Source organism: Apus apus, chromosome 21 (assembly GCF_020740795.1).
Source record: "Apus apus isolate bApuApu2 chromosome 21, bApuApu2.pri.cur, whole genome shotgun sequence".
NCBI classification, from domain to species: domain Eukaryota; kingdom Metazoa; phylum Chordata; class Aves; order Apodiformes; family Apodidae; genus Apus; species Apus apus.
This window is the reverse complement of record NC_067302.1, coordinates 7,177,165-7,192,920: the sequence shown is the minus strand read 5'-3', so window position 1 is coordinate 7,192,920 and position 15,756 is coordinate 7,177,165. Positions and strand designations below refer to the sequence as shown.

General features: G+C 51.3%; 1 protein-coding gene across 3 annotated transcripts in view; it reads left to right on the top strand.

Annotated features, from left to right (window-relative positions):
* Positions 1-3,763, top strand: part of EPHA10 (EPH receptor A10) — a 30,661-nt gene extending 26,898 nt beyond the window's left edge. For all 3 annotated transcript variants that reach the window (XM_051638117.1, XM_051638119.1, XM_051638118.1), the window contains 3 exons: positions 21-214; positions 301-465; positions 955-3,763. In XM_051638117.1, coding sequence (XP_051494077.1) covers positions 21-214; positions 301-465; positions 955-1,069 — 474 coding nt within the window. In that variant the 3' untranslated portion in view covers positions 1,070-3,763. The remainder of the gene's footprint in view (positions 1-20; positions 215-300; positions 466-954) is intronic.
* Positions 3,764-15,756: the final 11,993 nt, after the last annotated feature.

Sequence of the window (15,756 nt, the reverse complement as noted above, 5' to 3'; positions counted from 1 at the left end):
TGCCCTTCTGTGCACTGCAGGTGATGAAGGCCGTGGAGGACGGGTTCCGCCTGCCCGCCCCGGTGAACTGCCAGCCGTCCCTGCACCAGCTGATGCTCGACTGCTGGCAGAAGGATCGCAGCCAGAGACCCAAGTTCTCGCACATCCTCAACATCCTGAGCAAGATGGTGCAGAGCCCGGAGGCCCCACAGTGCCCCAGCTCCACCTGCAGCAGGTGAGTGCCCGTGGTTCTGCTGCTGGCAGTTCCCAGCTGGGCCGTGCCGGGCCCTGCCCCCTCCTCACCTCCACGTGTTGTTGCAGGTCCCGCAGCACGTCCATCCCTCTGGCCGAGAGAACCTTCTCAGCCTTCCCATCTTTCAGCTCTGTGGGCGAGTGGCTGGAGGCAATAGAAATGGGCAGGTACAAAGACAACTTCACCGCTGCGGGCTACTGCTGCCTGGAGTCAGTGGCCAGGATGACAGCCCAGTAAGTGAACTGGTTTCCTCGTGTTAGCCTCGAGTCGCTGGGTGCAGCATGAGGGAGCTCTGCTTTGCAGCTACAGTCAGCTGTCACTGACAAGGGGACACATCCTCCAAAGCACAACCCTAAGAGCTCGCTGGGGCTGGGCTGCGTGTGTTGTGCATCTCAGTTGCTGGTTTTTGAAGCTGAGATTTAAATCTGCAGTTTCTGACCAGAGGGGTGTTGCCCATCCCTTCCAGAGAGCAGAGTCAAATCTGATCTGGTTCACAGGGCGGGAGCCGTCCCACGCCTGGTGTGCTGCAGGCTCCTGTCACCCCTGGTTCCCTGTCAGGGTCTGTGTCCTTTAGCTGGGACAAGCTGGGGATTTCTTACTCTGTCAGGTTTGCATGGGGCTGATACCTGAACCCACGCTGCCTGTGCCCTGGAGCAGTTGGGGTGGGGGCACTTTACTGCTGGGGCTTGTTTTTCATGGCTGACACAGGACTCGTTTTGCAGAGATGTCCTCAGCCTGGGCATCACGCTGGTGGAGCACCAGAAGACCATCCTGAGCGGGATCCAGACCCTCCGGGCCCAGGTGATCCACATGCAGGGCCGAGGGGTGCAGGTGTGAAGCAGCCGCGACCGACCTGCGCTCCCGGGGGGGGGACAGCCAGTGGCCCTGAACCTGCCCTAAGCTCTGGAACCTGCTGGTTTCAGGGGGGATGTGGGAATCACTGGGCTGCTGCCAAACCAGTCGTTCCTCATGGAAGGAGAGCATGGCCAGCAGGGCTCTCCCTAGCACTGTTTTGTAAGATGAGTCGAACTGTAACTCCCATGGTAATGAGGTTAACAGGGTCGATGGACATTTGTGCACTGTCTTAATCCAGAGCTGACAACATTTTCATACCTAGCATCCTACTGGTGAAATCCATCCAGCTTTTTATACAAGCTGACATGTTCTAGCAACCCCACAAGGAGCTTTGATTGCTTTTATTTTTAGAGACCAGAGCTCAGCTCACACCCAAGGCCCAACTTCTGGAAGGTGACTTTCCCCATCTGCTCTGCTGAAAGGAAACTCTTTCCCAGCCGGGTCCCTTCCGCTCCAAGAGTCACTTCACTGAGTCTTGACACCACAGTTGGTGAACAAAAACAAATATTCTCCACTGAAGTGCAGAGCAAATGCTGCTGAATGTTTCTAAAGCTCTCTTGACATGACAATTTCAGGAGAAGAAATGAAAAGCTTTGATGAAGAGAGCCATGGGTGCCAGTTTTCCGCCACAGGGCAGAGGTCTATGCTTGCAGTGCCAGCACATCCCAGCATCCAGGTCGGGGGGGGGGCTGTGCCCAAGGGACCACACGTCCCTGCAGGATGCTGGGCTTGGGCAGAGCTGACTGTTGCATCCATGGAATCCCTGATATTGTGCCATGCAATCCAGGCAAACCAGGCACATCAGCACTTCAGTGCTGCCTGCCAGCACTGGCAGCTCCCACTGGTGCAGGCTTGATCCCTGACAGAAGACAAAAATAGCATCTGCTTAATAATACAAATTTCCTTGAAGTTAGTTAATTAAATGGGTCTTTGCAGCCTTGTACAGAGTTTTGTAGGCCTTTTATTATCATCTATAAGTATTGCAAGTGAATTATTAACGATGAAAGGAAAAGATTTACAAAAGGAATGCATGCTGTGGGAGATGTTCACACTGCGGCTGGAAATCTGTTCCAGTCAGACCTTCCTGTGAGCCTGCTCAGAGGGGAGGGGGATCTGTGGTGCCTGAGGCAGCCCTGGTGGGGCTGGCCCTGCCCTGTCCTGCCTGGGCATCTTCCTTCTCCCTGGGTCCAGCAGAGCAGCTGCTCTGCATGGCCAGAGGTGCTGCTGGGTGTCCTGGCTGGCAGCAGGCGAGGGCTGGGTGCGTTCCTGGGAGTTCACTGCTCTCTGGGATAAACAAGCTCTCTCCTTTCTGCCACTTCAGCAGTTTAAACAACATTCCCCAATGTCACTTGGTTAGTTTTTTAATGGAAATAATTTGTCTAAGTCAGGCCCTTGCCCAGTCCAGCTGGTCACTTGCCATCCTGCTATTTCACACCCAGAGAGTGATAATGGTGAACAAAAACCTTAATTTGGTGGAAATGCCGGATCCCAAGGATCAAGTGCAATTTGTATGCTCTTTATGTTTACATTTTATCTATAGAGAAAGAATATTCTAGTTCTCTAGGCAGGGACTTGAACCAACTTGATTCCAGATCCTCTCCAACCCCCTTCCCTGCTCTTGTCTGCCCGCTGAGATTTCCAGCAGCCTCCTTTGTTGGGAGGTGACTGTTGGAGGGAGCAGAGGGTCCTGGGTAGTGGCCATGGGGGCAGGTCCCTGCCCTCCCACTGCCCCAGAGCTCTGCCCAGGGTGGCAGCCCCAGATCCTCCTCTGCCCATTGCTTGTGTGATATACTTGCTCTGTGCAAGCACTCCAAGACAAACGAGGCCATCTTCCAACCATTTCTTTAGTGTTTCCCCCACTGAACTAGGCTCCTCTGCTACATTCTGTAGGACAATCAGAATTGAAGGCCTAGTTTCTTCCTCTGAGTCTCTTTAACTGTTCCCAAAAGAAATTCAGTGTTTAATTAAACCAGGACAATTACTTTTCTGAGTTACTCTGGTGAGGGACTCAGAAGAAGCTGTTTCTTTCAGACTCCATGGTTCTGTGGATGGGACTGTTCTCTATTTCAGCAGGTACAAGGAGGATTTGCTTTCCTGGCCTCTCCTTCAAGAAAGAAAAGAAAAAGTGCATAATGGAAGTATGCTTTCTAGCTTAGCTTGCTGCAATAGTAAACGCTTTTGATTGAGCTTCTTGTCAGCACTGAAGATAATAGAATGAGCAGATTAAACAGTGCAGACCCCATTTCCAGTCTTGTGTCTTCAGAGCTGGAGCCAGCACTGGGGGGGCAGCTGGACATGGCACCACGGGCAGAACACGGGGCCTGGCCCCCCAGCACAAAACCAAAACTGGGATCAAGTTGGTTCTTCTCCAGATGCTTTTTGATATTCATTAACCATGTGTTATATACTGTAAATACATACTTGAGAAGTCAATATATATTTTTATAAGCTTGAAACAAATGTAATATATTATCATAAGGGACACTGTGTGCATTTCATGTTCCAACTATAGTCAGACACCTCCAGGGAATCACTGTTGGTTTGGAATAAATAATTATAGTAATAATGAAAATGGTAATAAAGATCTATTGACATTTTTGTTAATTTTGTATTTATTGAGCTATGTTTAAAGATTGCAATAATGAGATACCTAACTACTTAAGTAAAAACTACCACTCCTGCCCAGCTTGTCTGTGTGGGTCATTTCAGGCACCACTTTAACCAGGGTAGCAGGTGTCAGCAGGAGATGGTTTTCACAGCAGGGAGGTGTGAAATGCTGCATTGTATTAAATAGCTCATGTGCTGGAATGAGAGACTTTGCTCCTGCTGCAGCCCTGGCAGCAAGGGTGGAGCTGGGAATGGTGGTTCCTTGCTATTGACACCTTATTAGGGGGTTAATGACTACATGAGTTAACAAGTACATGAGTTAACGAGTACAACCTGTAGGGTGTGGGCTGGCAGGTCCATCCCAGTGTGCTGGGCAGCAGGGATCCAGCCCAGCACCTCGGGATCGCTGCCAGCCTGAGGCTGTCAGTCAAAGATACGTGCTGCTGTGTCAGGGTGGGGATGCTGCTGAGCAGAGGGAAATGCTGCAGTTACTGTGCTCAAGGCATGTAATTAATTGTTTGAGTAAATGAAAGCAGTGTATGGCCAGCATGTTAAATGCAGACACTGCACAAACAATACTAGTTAGAAATAATTCAATGTGACTCTTTCACTAGTTCACATTTCTTTTCTCAGGTTGCTTGGTGTCAGACCCATGAACAAGCCCCTCATCCTGGTGTCCTGGCAGCAGCAGCAGCTGCTGGGAGAAAGGAACAGAATGGATGCTTCAAATGGGTGTAGCCTATTTGCCTTCTGTCGACCAATTAATTCAGCCAGCCTTCCCTAAGAGCCTGGCCAGGGCTGTATTGGTGCTATAAAGAAATAATTAGAGCTCTGAAGCAGGGCTATGAATAGTGGATTGCAAGTCACAGCCAAGCAGATGTATTTTTGCCCAGTGACCTACCCTGGTGCCGCCTCTGGTCAGGTGGTGATGTGTGATGTCCCTCCTCTGTCACCTTCCTAGCACAGCCTTGGCTGGGGCCGTGGGACACCCCCCTTGCTGGGGACCCCAATTACCCCCAGCACAAGTAATGGGGGAATTAGAGGACATGGGGGTGGGGGTGCAGACACAGCCCCCCCCTTGGGGCCAGCAGCGATGGCAAAGGTTCAGCCCTGGTGCCTGGGGAGGGGCAGCTCCCCCAGGGGCTGCTCCATGCTGTGGAAATCAAGCCAGTAATTACTGAAATTGTGTCACATGGAGCTGAGCTGAGGTAGGTGATGTGTGGCCTCTTGCAGAGAGAGCAGCCCCAGGAAAGGCTGGTGTGACAGGCGGGTGGGGGGCATCAGCCACGGCCACCAAGAGGGGAGCCAGCAGCTCTGAGCCCCCTCCCAGGAACCAGAGCCCTTCTGTCTGCCCTGGCAGCTCTGAGCACATCTCACTTGATGCCTTGTGTGGAGTGGAAAAAAAATAAGGAAAGTAATTGCCCAGAAATGAGTTGTTACATGCCTGTATAATTAGCTGGTATTAATTAATGGCACAAAAGGGGCTCCTTCACCTCTGCCACCCAGGGGGCAGAGCTCCCAGCTGTCCCACCACAGGTCAATGCTGGAGCAGCTCCCTGCGTTGCCCCCCCCATGGAGGCAGAGCCACCTGCCCAGCAGCCAGTGCTGCCTGGAAGGCACAGGAGCTGGTTAATTACACAGTTATAAATGTCTTTGGCCTTTTTATCTTGCCGAGGCTGACAAGTACCTTCAGCATCAAACAAAGAGCCCTTATCACTCGGTGCAGCCACTGCCCAAGGGACATGAGCAGAAGCAGAGGAAGGGCAAGAAAAATCAGCACCCAGCTCCAGTTTAGCAGACCTCCCCCCACCCCCAGCATTGCCCCATTTGCAGCACGTTGCAGTGGGAGGTTTGGGGAGCTCTGGCTTGCTCAGGTGCAGGACAGGGAAGCCATTCTGGTCATCTCACAGATGTGCTGAGTCCTTGCCATCCAAAGCATGGACAACCAAAGTGCTGTGTTGCAGGGCAGCGGGATGTGCTGAGCTGGGCAGAGAGGCCTGTGCACTCAGTGCTGCAACAGCCTGGGTACCCGAATCCTGATTAGGTGCAGAGCAGGGCCCACATTGCCTGCAGCTGAGTCTAGCTCAGGTTTCCACTTAAATAATTTTATAAGGCAGCTCTATTATGTCTGTAACATTTTGCCACAAAAGGATGTTTCCCTGAGTCTGTTAAGATGATCATCAACAGCGTGTTGTCCTGCCTGGGCAGAGCAGGGCAGCTCTCAGAACCCACCGTGCTGCCTCACAGCACAAAGCAGAGCAATATATAAATCTGCTTTGACTTGCAGGGAAATGCAATGTGTCAGGTATCACATCACACTGCATCAAAATGTGATGTGGCACAATGAATCAAACTTCCAAAAATAACACTTTCTTATAGAAATAAACTTGTCACTGTTAATTTAAACTCTTGCCAAAGAATTGTGATTTGATGCAAGTTACTTTTGCCAGCAATTCACAAATGTAAGTGGTTTTAATTACTATTTATAACACAGGTAAGAGCCTGAGAGAGAGAAAAAAGTGTGTCTATCCAAATAGGCAGTAGCTGTACAGCTGAAAAACCAGATCCTTAATATAACTTCAATAGCTTGTGAGAGGGCAAGTGAACATGTTCCACTCTGAGCACTCAAGGAACTTTTGTTCCACTCCCACTCAAAGGCCCATGGAGGCTCCTGCAGGCATCTGTCTAGAGCAAGGTGGGCTCCCTGGTGGCACGTGGGGGATCAGTGACGTGGCCACAGGACCCCCAGCAAGTGGGTCAGGACCTGGGGGCTCCAGGTGCCCAGGAGCTGGATGGTGGGATTAGGGGTGGAAGCCAATTGCCCTTCCCATCCCCACTCCTGCTGGGAACCATCCCATCCCAGGGAGCAGGAGGTGCCCATCCATTGCAGCCCCTGAGGAGCAGGGACTCTGGGCTGCCCTGTAAACCAGCACCCAAGGATGAAAGATGCATGGATGAAGATAAAAATTCTGTCAGACTTCCTGTGTCAGCGAGGAGCTGGGAATAACAGGAAATCTGTCAGAGACACACTGAGAACCTAAAAGACAAGCCACAGCAAGAAGCCCTGGTTATTGATGACAAAAACCCTCTGAAATTCAGCTCCAATGCATCAACATCTCGTGGCGCAGAAAGATCCTGCGTGTCCCTCTGACTTAGTCTTTAAGCAAGAAAAGAGCTCATTAAAATTGAGCAGCCTGAGGTATTTATTTGAAGTGGTTAGAGATGAAAACAAAACTCTGCAATGGAAGGGATCCTGCTTTATCAACAGACTGTGACTGAACTTTCTGTCTCCCAGCCAGGGGAAGGGCGTTTGTCTGGGAAAAGCCTCAGTCTGTTGGTGATGATGATTAGCACGGGCACTAATCACCGCAGCTCCCTGGGTCATACACACAGACGTGGGAATGACAAGGTGGTGACACTGTCCTGGCCTGCCTGGCTGCAGGGACACAGCTCCTGCCATGGCCATGCCAGGTAACCCAGCCCAGAGCTGAGACCCTGGAGCAAAGCTGCTCCCAGCTGGTGCCCAACACCCCCTTCCCAGGAGCCCGACTGGTCCCAGCCTGTCCCAGCCTGTCCCAGCCCAGTCCCAGCCTGTCCCAGCCTGTCCCAGCCCAGTCCCAGCCTGTCTCAGCCTGTCCCAGCCCAGTCCCAGCCTGTCCCAGCCTGTCCCAGCCTCGGCCGGGGGGTGACAGAGCGCGGCTGGGCTGGGAGGGCTGGGGGAGCAGCAGTGGCTCGGGCTCTGTTATTGATTTGAGGAATGTTTCAAACAGATCATTTATTTTCATTAGACTTCTGCCGACGTCTTCATATCAGTGTCCCCTACGTAGGTCGACATCTGTCCTCAGGAATGCTTTAATTGCATTTTCTTCGCTTTACGCAGCTCTTAGCTAATGCATTCTGGCTTCATTAGATTAGACACCTATTGTCCTGAGGATGTTGTCATGTTTTCAAATGGCTTCAATCAGCACCTCCCAGGCACCCGCTATTTCGGGAGATAATAAAACCGAAACCTCATTCAGGCTGGGTGAGTAATGGAGGAGCATCTCCCACCCCCAGCCAGCCTGGCTCTAAATTTGACTCACTGACATGCCCCTGATGCTGGCAGAACACAATTAAGTCTCTTGTCTTGCAGGCATCGTCCGCGTGGTTACACACTGCTCGGGAGGAAGAGCTCTGCAACAGGAGCTGAGTTTCTAATGATCTTGTCATCGTGAACAGCAGAGAGATTAAATGAAAAAATGAGGGAATAGTCAAGATCAAAACGCAGATTTCCAGCTGCCAGAAGCATGGCAGGCTGGTGCTTTGTCACCTTGGACCCAAACTGGCAGAGCAGCTTGGGGTGCCTATGTGTGAGCATGTGCTCTCTTCATGGAGAAGAAACACGAGGGACAGACCCAAGCCCACCTGTCACCAATGGGTGCTTCTTTCCTTGACAGCTCCAGGCAAAGGCTGCTCCTGGAGCTTTCTCTGCAGAAGCTCTTGTCCCTCAGGGATGGGGTGGTCCTGATGCTGCGGGATGGGCTCCACACACAGGTCCCCAGCCAAGGCCTCCTTCCCTGGCCACTCTCCTCTGGCAGGGTTGCCTCAGCCTTGTCTTCTTATCACCAGCTCCCACAACATCCACATCCATCCCCTTCACCCCACAGGCGGTATTTTGACTTCTGGAATTCATCTTACCTAGCAAGGGACACTAAATATATCCCAGACAATTTCCTCTCCTCATTTTTAATAATCTCTTTCAGCCTTAAATTAGTTTTTGAAAATATGTATTGGGATGATAGGCTTTTTATCACAGCTGATAGACAATATTCATCACCCCCCTGTCCTAGTCCTCACAACACATGCACATTCATTACAGTAGCCCTGCATCAATTTTAACAGCACTTAATTCATTACAACTCCATTACTGCCTGTGCACGCTCCCCACAACAACTTTACCAGCAATTTGTCACCTGTGTCCCTGAAGGCAGTTCCAGTCTCCACCCCCATGGAGCTGCTGTCACTCCTCAAGCCACAGGATGGGTGGGATGGGATGAGCAGCCCTGTTCAGGGCTGGTGGGTGGAGGATGCTGCCATGTCCCCTGCACATAACTTGGGCTCGCTCTGGAAACCTCTGGGAGGTGCCAGGTGGAAAAGCAGGAGTAAAACATCCATTTTCCTGCCCAGGATCCCTTTCTCCTCTAGAACAACCACTCTGGCAAAATCCCAGTTTTGCATGAAACCTCACTTTAAGCAGAGACCTAAACACCAGGGCAGTGAGGAGCCACGATGGCTGAGCTGGGCCAGAGCAAGAAGAGGACGTGACATGATCTGGCGACTGGTGACAAAGAGGAAAATCACTGAAGCCTGAGGAGCTCAGCAAGGAGCTCGGCAACGAGTGCTGCAGAGATGGTGAAGCTGCAACATCTGTCCTTTCCTGGGAGCCTGGAGTTGCCTACTTGGCAAAAAATAAATCTCTTCAGGCTGGCTGTGCAAGACCAAGGACACATTCCCAGGTCAGCTCATCTCGTTCTGTGCTGTCCCTGTCAGGAGCGGGTGCACAGGGGAGCAAGGGCAGGATTTACACTCCCCAGGCCACGTGCCGGGAGGTTTATGGCACCATAGAATGGCTGGATGCTGAGCAAACACAGCTGAGCCATTCTGCACAGCCCCTGCTTGGCCAAGCGGCCTGACGAGGCCCCTGCAGGGTGACTGATTCCCTGCACTGGCTGCTTAGGAGTGTCTCTGGGGCAGTGACAGTTCCCTCTTGCTTGGGGCAGGGTGGTGCCAGGGCTCCCACCCGAGCAGGGCAGTTGGGATGTGGAGCAGGGTCCCCCCGCTTTCCCTTCATGCCAGGGGCAGCCTGACTGGGAGCACTGTCCTCCCACCAGCCCCACAGGCAGGTCCAGGAAGGGAAACACCCTGCACGGCTGCAGGTACCGCAGGTGGCCAGGAGAGCATTGCCATGGAGCACCCAGAGAGACCCACCAGGAGCCCCTGGAGCCACAGGGCAATCACAACTGTAGCAAATAATTTCAGCCTCCAAATGGTATGAGAATATAGTTGGTGTGAGATTTTAGGATGCAGGGCTGTGCCTTCCTAGGGCTCCAGCTCTGCACAGAAAAACTTCCTACAGCAAACCTTAGACAAGGCAGGGAATGTTGTGGGAACAGATGGTGAGCGCCAGATGGAAAAGGTGTCTGAGGGAGATGTTATTATGTGGAGTGAGCCATCGGCTCCAGTGATCCTGCTCCTAACAATCGGCAATTAACTTAGGCTATTAGCATCAAACTTTGTCTCCAAAGTTTCCTCGCTCCTCCCTTTGCCTCCTCATTTCTAGGTGAGCTGGATATTTGATGAGAAAATGAGCCTGTAATTCATTTGCAGTGAGATGTCTGGCTCCTCAAACAAGCAAAAAATCACCAGAGGAGTTATTTGCCAAAAATTATGGAATTACTAACAGGAAAGGGAACTTGGTTCTCCTGCAAGGGCATTTTTTTATAGTGAGCAGGTGGAGCCTTGTCACTGTCCTGTCTTGTGCTGGCACAGGCTTGGTCTGTGTCCTCCCAAGGGACAGCACAGGCAGCTCCCTGGCTGCTCCCCAGGTCTGCAGAGAGCTGGTTGCCTCTCTGGCAAAAACGTCCCCACAGCCCCTTCCCATAGGGGTCAGTGGCAGTGTCCTCTCCTCCCTGCCAGGCCAGCACCCCAAGCACCAACGCCACTGCCAGGGGGGTCTGGGCAGCCCCACCACCCACCCCAACGTGGGGCTCAGGGACTTGCGGGGGCACTGGAGTGGGAGCTGCTTGGGTGCCCATATCCCAAGGACCTGGGCCCTCACCTACCAGCTCCCGGGGTGATCATTTGTAAATTAATTGGTGCTCACACCTGAGCACTGCAGGCCCTGGAAGTTACACTGAGCCCCAACCAACCCCTGCCTGCACTGCCAAGGGACACTTTGCTCTGCTCCAGTTGCTATAAGCACAGAGACATTGCACTCCAGATCCCTGCCCCTCTGTCTGGCAGGACAACAGCACCTTGTTTCTATCCACCAGAGCTGCTGGGAGCTGGCAGGACTGGGAGCCCTTGGCAAGCACTCCCCTTGTCCAGCAGTTTCCTAGGGAGCTGAGTCTCCAGTCATCTTTGTGTGCACTAATTGAGCAGCAGAAAGAGAAAGCCAGCACGTGAGCCTGCACGAGCCAAGCTCAGCTCTGCCCAGCCCAGCTGCCCTCCCGGCCACGTGCTCCCAGCAGAACCATTTTCAACAGCACTTTCCATCTGGCATCGATTACTGTCCAATTTCTGGTACCTTCATTTGCAGTCTGCAGCGCCTGGCTGACTGACATTGAGGGAGAAGGACTCCTCAGATCCCATCAATCAAGTGCCATTGGGATCCAGCTTCCCAGGCCCCCAGGCCAGGGGGTCACCCTCCATAAGAGATCAGCAGCAGAGCCCTCCTTGTGCCCCTCACCCCGTGTGCTGTCCCCCTCCATCCCACTGCTGGATTCTCAGACCATCTTGGGGATAAGTGGGAAGAGAATTCACCACCGTTTTTCAGGAAACAGTGGGAAAGTAACACAGGAACGTGGCAGGGGAGGAGGCACAGGCACTGCCCTGGCCACATTCCTTGATGCAGCTGGGCTCAGGGATGGCAACCAGATTTGAGGACACAGCTTCCCTATTACTATCTTGTCCTTATTAAGGAAATTAGATTAATTACATTGTAGCCGGCGATATTTCTCTGGAGAGACAGGAAGGGTGCCTGGGATTTAGGTCTCTGTGTGCGATGTTAAAATTAGCAATTGTCTAATCCCATTTTTCAGAGTAATAATTCTTCTGGATGAGAGGAGTGTAAAGCTCTGTGGCTTGTGGACACTAATTTTCTGAGTTAAATAGAGAATTTCATCCCTGCTCTCATCAGAGATAGGGATGAAATTGCTCTGAAGCCCAGACCCTGTAAGCTCTGTTTCCCAGCCTTGTATTTTAAGAGGACATTGATGCTTTTCCCAGCTCCGACGTGGCAGCCGAGCAGGGGCCCCTGCAATTCCACAGCGAGCTCCAAGCACATCAGTTTTCATATTATCTTGCTGTCAATGAGATTCACTGGACAACATGGACCCGACTTGCAGCACAGCTGTGGAACAGTCCCTACCTTTAAGAAAGCTGCCACCTATGAATAAATTGGATATACTGATTTTGGCCTCCTGACGGACTCCAGCGCGGAGGCGGTGAAAGCCCAGCCTGCCTCGTGGGCACCTCTCGTGGAAGGGCTCACAAGGGCTCCTCATGCTGCTTTCCCACCCTGCAGGCACAGCCCTGGGGCTGGGGGGGAGCTGGACCTGCGAAGCGCGGGGCTGTGGCAGCAGAGCAGCCTCTGGCTCCATCCCCAGGGGCTGGTGCTGCCACAGGGAGGGCAGAGCCCTCCACGCTTTCCCGACCTGCAGCCCCCTGCTTCCCACGCAACTTCCCCAAGGCTGAGTCCTGCCAACCACCACACCCCTCCCTGCCAAGCCCCCGGGCCGATCCGCTAGAGGAACAGGGTCTGCAGCTCAGGGGAACAGGGAGTCACAGCAGAGGGATGGGCAGAGCCTGGAGCAGCACAGCCACTGCCAGACCCACAGCAAGACCCCGGCATGGAAACCCACCAACCACATACCTGCTAAGTAATACAGCACCCAGCTGCTAAGTTATGTCAGGCAGGTTACTTAAATGTTAAATATTTCTCCATTAACAAAAAAACAGGCAAAAAACCCACAACCAACCCATAAAAAAGAATCTCACAAAGAAAGCAGGAAATTAAAGAGTGAAGTTAAAGAACTTCAAGCAGTGCTGGCAGTTTTGTAGCTCTGCTCTCAGAGCATCCCTTGCAGCAGCAAGAAGGGGAGAGGCTTGATAAGCCACAGGAAGCAACTGCAGAAACCCCTGTGCTCACCTCTGCTCTGTTACTTCTCTTTCTACAAGTGGACTTGCAGTTGTTCAGCATGGGGAGAACTTATCTGTGAGATGGAGTCCAACCCCATGCCAAGGACCATGCTGGGCTCCTCCTGCCCCTGTTGTCACCCGCCAGCAGCCACCAGCATCCCCCCTGCAGCAGAGCAGGGCCAGGAGCACGGGGTGATTCATGGACCAGGTGGGAATGCAGCTGCCAGCAGACCTGGGATCCAGACTCATCTCCCAGATGGAATTATTTTTTTTTGCCTCGTTAAAAACTGCACATTCCTCAGCTGTGAACTGCTGGAAGAAAGATGTAAGTTCAAGCAGAGTCAGTCCCAGCTGTGCTCTGGCAGCAGGGAGACTCAGCTGGGATGGGAGTGCAGAGACCACCTGTCCCCACCCAGAGAGGCCACCAAAAGCTGAGTCCTTACTGAAGGGAATCGTGTCACCCACCAGAGACTTGGCACAAGGAACTTGAACTTCCCACTGCTCCCCAGAGTCCTCTCCAATTCACCAAGATGTTGGAACTCCTGAAAAGTCAGTTTGTGAACACTCAATTTGTTCTATTGAATGTCTTTTTTTTCAAAATACTTGTTATTTGAATATTCTCATTTCCCTGACCTCACTTGTCTGTGTGCAAATTTTTCAAAACAACCCAAATTCCACAGATGGATGAATTTTTGCAGAACATCTTTTCTGCTACCTTCAGACACTGCAACTGAACACAGAACTTGGAGATGCAGCCTCTTCAACTAAACTCACCCAAAGAGCAGGGCTTTCCAGACACATTTCACCTTGGAATTTGCAGTTTGCCCAGTTGCCTACTTAGGAAACTGACTTATAAACTCCTCCATGCCCCTTTGAGTGATGTTAAGGAATAGCTCCCCTTGTAATGCCTTTGGCTGGCTCAGGAAACATGGATTTCTGGTGGTATTATACAGGTCAGGTGGAGGAGCTGCCTGAGATGTCCTGCACCTTCAAATCAAAAACTCCTGCATGAAAAAGTTGCCTGGAGACAGCTCTAATTTGTTCTAAATTATCAACCCTTCTATCAGCAAGCAGGGAATTGTTATCTATTTATTTCTTGCAATGTCACCGAATCAGTGACCACCTGCAAGGTGTCCATGATGATAAACACTCGCTTTGTATCCAGAGCTATTTCTGACACTGCTTGAGAGGGCACATCTATCAAATTGCCTGGAAGAGTCACCCATTAGGATCATTATCTCACAGTCCCTTTGTGGGAGTTCAATGTCAGCACATCCTGGGGAAGGTACCTCACTGGGTGCCTATTCTGCTCATTGTTTCTCTAGATTTATAGTTTTACATTTCCGTTATGAATTTGGGCTGAACTCTCACCCAGAGCAAAGCTGCAGCACAAATCCTGCAGCTCCTGAGCACCCGCCCAGGGTCCTGCTGCACCTGCCCTTTGACAGCAGGACCTCCTGTCCAGAGGGCCAAGACAGGAAGGCAGGAAAGCTTTTTTCCCTGCAAGGCTGTAGTTACCCAGAACTATAAAAGCCCTCAGAGAACACCAACTAATTTCAGCCTCTTTCCATAAGCTAAACTGCTCTGGCCAGGGACAGACAGAGCCCCTTCCAACCTGACACAATAGTTATGTTAATCTGCTGCATCTCATCACCCATCACTCAGCTTAAAGAGCAGTTCAGACCAGAGTCAGACCAGCACACAAACAACATACATAAAACCTTCTCACATCCACAAAAAAGTCAGCGAGCTCCCGTGTCGCCCCTGCAATCCTTGAACTGAAGGGGGAGGTTCAAGCTTTGTCAAACAAAAACTGCCTTGTGCTGTGCAAAAGGGCCAGAAGTGATGCCAACAATTTACACAAGCAATAAAACTGCAGAAAAATGCTTACCCGTGGTCTAGAGGAGCACGTGGTGCAGGCAGCACACAAAATGGATTGAGGTGATGAATCTGTTCAGCTATCAGCTGCCAGGGAGCTTTAACTCATGTCAGACACAATTAACTCACTGACAATTAGAAAAGAGAGTTTGACTGTGAGCACTGCCCTGGGAATGCCCTGCCTGGGCAGCACCTCTGCAGAGGGGAACCTCCAGCTGTGCTGCCTCCACAGCCACCCCACGCAGGGACAGGCAAGTGCAGCCACAACCCTGCAGGTTCTGCTCCTTCCAGGGGCTAAGCCTTACTTCACAAGCAATTTTTTTTGGTAGGCATAAATAGAGCATTAGTCCAAATAACATCCCAAATATGGCCTTCCAGAAGAACCAGGGATGGACACCACACAAATACAGAGTTGGAATCAAAGGTTTGGCTCTGCCACAGGCAGGTGTGCAGGGCTGGGGCTGCCGTGTCTGCATTGGAGAGCCCTGGGGGAGCAGCCCAGTGGGATCTGCATCTCATGACCCCAGAGGGACAGGACTGCTGTCTAGCACGAGCAAAAACATTTCCTGGATTTGGTAAGTCACAACACCAAACCTCAGCACTAAAGAGACCAGAGTGGCAAGGATGCCAGTGAAGGGCCTAGAGGCTGACAGGGAGCTCCTAAGAGCAGACAGCACCGACAGCTCCTCGAGGCTAGCTAACCATTCTAGTTATTTTTTTCCCCTGGTAAAGACATGTTTAGAGCAGAATCTAGACTTACACATCTGTATCCAAGTGTGTTAGCTTTATTTACAGCTTAACTGTTTTTTAATTAATATGTTAACAGAACTCAACGGCAGCAAGGCAAGTGTACTTGTAGCTCGGTAGTTTACAATATTGCCACCTGCAGTTCGGAGTTAGAAGCTGCCAAAACCGCTTAAATCCCAATCTCCAAACACATGGTGTGTGGTTGAGGCTTGCACTAGTGACCTGCTTGATTTTTAAAGGAAATTGCTGTAGGAATGCTGTTCTGCAAACTTGCTCCCACGCCACATGCTGCATCTAAGATTTACAGCAATGCCTACCACTGAGAGAGCTTTTCCAGCCTTTCTTCATTGTGCTCTAGGCTTGGCTTTTGCCAAAAGCATTTTCCCAAACTTAGACAAATTCCTGAAGTCTCAACATCCCTGTTTATAAGCCACTTCAAAGACATTTAAAGCAAGGACAAAAAGGTGTCTTTGGAAAGGACACTGCAACAGTTAAAGAAATAGGCTTGTTTTTAGGAAAAAAAATAATCTTAGACCATG